This window comes from Sinocyclocheilus grahami, unplaced genomic scaffold, assembly GCF_001515645.1.
Source record: "Sinocyclocheilus grahami isolate Dianchi unplaced genomic scaffold, SAMN03320097.WGS_v1.1 scaffold1222.1, whole genome shotgun sequence".
NCBI classification, from domain to species: domain Eukaryota; kingdom Metazoa; phylum Chordata; class Actinopteri; order Cypriniformes; family Cyprinidae; genus Sinocyclocheilus; species Sinocyclocheilus grahami.
Genome location: NW_015506401.1, coordinates 271,878 through 274,587, shown reverse-complemented (window position 1 = coordinate 274,587; position 2,710 = coordinate 271,878). Strand labels below are relative to the sequence as shown.

The 2,710-nt window shown below is 34.3% G+C and overlaps 1 protein-coding gene across 1 annotated transcript in view; it reads left to right on the top strand.

Moving 5' to 3' along the window:
- Window positions 1-2,710, top strand: part of LOC107568152 (golgin subfamily A member 2-like) — a 25,243-nt gene that overhangs the window by 13,080 nt on the left and 9,453 nt on the right. Inside the window, exon 15 of the mRNA XM_016254015.1 lies at window positions 258-365. Coding sequence (XP_016109501.1) covers window positions 258-365 — 108 coding nt within the window. The remainder of the gene's footprint in view (window positions 1-257; window positions 366-2,710) is intronic.

The window sequence follows — 2,710 nt, the reverse complement described above, 5'->3', positions numbered from 1 at the left end:
TGTCTGTCTGTCTCTGTGTGTGTGTGTGTGCGCGCGCGTGTCTGCGCTTGTGCTTGTCTGCGTGTGTGTCTGCGTATGTGCGTGTGTCTGCGCGTGTGTGCGTGTGTCTCTCTCTGTGTGTGTGTGTGTGTCTCTCTCTCTGTTTGTGTGTGTGTGTGTGTGTGTGTGTCTGTGCGTGTGTCTCTGTGTGTGTGTGTGTGTGTGTGTGTCTGCGCGTGTGTCTCTCTCTTTGTGTGTGTGTCTGTGTGTGTGTGCAGCTGATGGAGTCGGTGGCTCAGCTGCAGGTGGAGAGAGATCAGTACTCTGGACAGATTCAGGAGGAGGGACGCTTGTGGAAGGACAAAACAGAACAGCTTCTGTCTCAGGTAAACCTATTATATTGTAAAAAAAAATGGTTGCAAATTTTTTTTGTGTGTGATTATTAGTGCTGTCAATCAATTAAAATTTTTTTATGAATTAATCGCACATTTTTCTGAAATTAGTCGCGATTAATCCCACCTAACATTAAAGTTTTTAAATATTCTTTTATATTGCAATAATTTCACATTCAATCTTCAAATTAATGTACAAACAACATAAAGACAGTATATTTTTAAATATTTGTTCAGTGGCATCTTTTTTTATTATTGAAGGCCAGTATCAATGATACAAATACAGATTTCTCTATAAAATCGCCCCCCCCTCCTTATATTTAACCATTGATTAGCCATTCAGCATTACAGTATAATTGAGAGCTATCAATTTTAACATTTATTAGACTTTAAAAAATAACTTCTAATTTAAGTGAACTTAAAACAATGTTCACATAAACCCATTATAATAAATGTCATATTTACCTGTGCACTTCAGCAGAAACATACAGAAATTGAAATTGAAGATGTCAAACACTAAATTCTAAATTAAATACAAATGAATCCTTAAAGCTATAAAAGTTATTTTTTCCTTTTTTTTTTCTTTCTCTTTTTCCTTTGATTAATAGACATGACAGCAGCTGGTTATAAGGTTATTGTGGCTGTTATTTCTTTAAGAGCTGCCGCTGCTGAACATGACCCGGATCTTACAAGCATCATATTTCTCTCAACTGTTTTTACCTTTTCTGACCCACTTCAGGTCTTAAAGTCTCTATAATGAGCTGACGAGTTAAATCGGATGTGTTAGATGAGGGAGACAGTGCTGGGCTCCAGGACAGTTTTGAAAACCATTTCAGAGACATGTTCTTAAATGTGACTCATGTAAAATATATTGCATGCATGCACAGTTTTAAGGCAGCTTTACTCGCCTTTTTGGTAACTTCATGACTTAACTATGACCACGACATTGCATGCAGTTTATTACAGCGTGTGGCGGCGCCTTTGTGTGTGCAATTGAAGAGCACGCGCTGTGAGCACAGTACCGTTTGAAGTGAAGTGAATTTGAAGCGCTGAAGTGAAGTGGAGCGCGCGTCTGAAACGTCTCCCATTCTCAGTCGTTCTGCGACTGAATAAATGCACTTCTTGTCAAGAGAAAAAGTGACAGAAGCAGCAGTTGTGAGTGGGGTGGCCAACCCTAACCCCGCCCCTGTGTTAATTGCGTTAAATATTTTTAACGCATTAAATTGAAAACAATTAATCGCTTGCGTTAACGCGCTCATTTTGAATATTTTGGAATGTTTCGGAAAAAATTTATAATTCTAAAATGATTTTGTCGGGGAGTGAATTTGCATAGAAAACCACATTTATAAAAGCTGAACTTTTTTTGAGTGCAAACCATCCTTTTAGGGCTCAAATGTTTGGGAAAATTTTTTTTTTCTAATTTTTGAACCAGTATTGTTATAGTTAACTAAATCTAAAACCATAAAAAATAAATAAAAATTTTTTTTTAAATAAAAATGACCGCAAAATTAAAATTAAAGCAGAAAATATAAAAATAAAAACTAGTTCAGAATATCAATAATAACTTTTATAGTATCTCACTGATAAAAAAAACAACACTGATTTTAACGGTCATATGGTTAACATTTAACATCTCATATTGCTGCTGCTTAGACATCCAGACAGAAAAATGGCAAAAAATAGTTGCTTTTTTTTAAAGGCTTTCAAACTTGGGTTCACTCTTTACAACAACCAACTCAAACCTCTTTCAGCAACCATAAAATAAACTCTTTTATTTTTATTTGATTTTTACCAATTTGATATGGATTTAAAACAATAACAAAAATAATCATAATTATTATCTTTTTAATCATCATCTATTATTATTATTAAATTATTAAATAAAATTAGTATTACTTTTGTAATAATGTATTCTAAAAAAAATTTTGTATAATAATTTAATTTTACAGTGAAAATATGTAGTGTGTTTATCCTGAGTCTCTGTGTGTCTCTGTCTGTGTCTGTGTCTGTCTGTCTCTGTGTGTGTGTCTCTGTGTGTGTGTCTCTGTGTGTGTGTCTCTGTGTGTGTGTCTCTGTGTGTGTGTCTCTGTGTGTGTGTCTCTGTGTGTGTGTCTCTGTGTGTGTGTCTCTGTGTGTGTATGATTATCTTTTTAATCATTATCTATTATTATTATTAAAATATTAAATAAAATTAGTATTACTTTTGTAATAATGTATTCTAAAAAAAAATTTGTATAATAATTTAATTTTACAGTGCAAATATGTAGTGTGTTTATCCTGAGTCTCTGTGTGTCTGTGTGTGTGTCTGTGTCTGTCTGTGTGTGTCTGTCTGTGTCTGT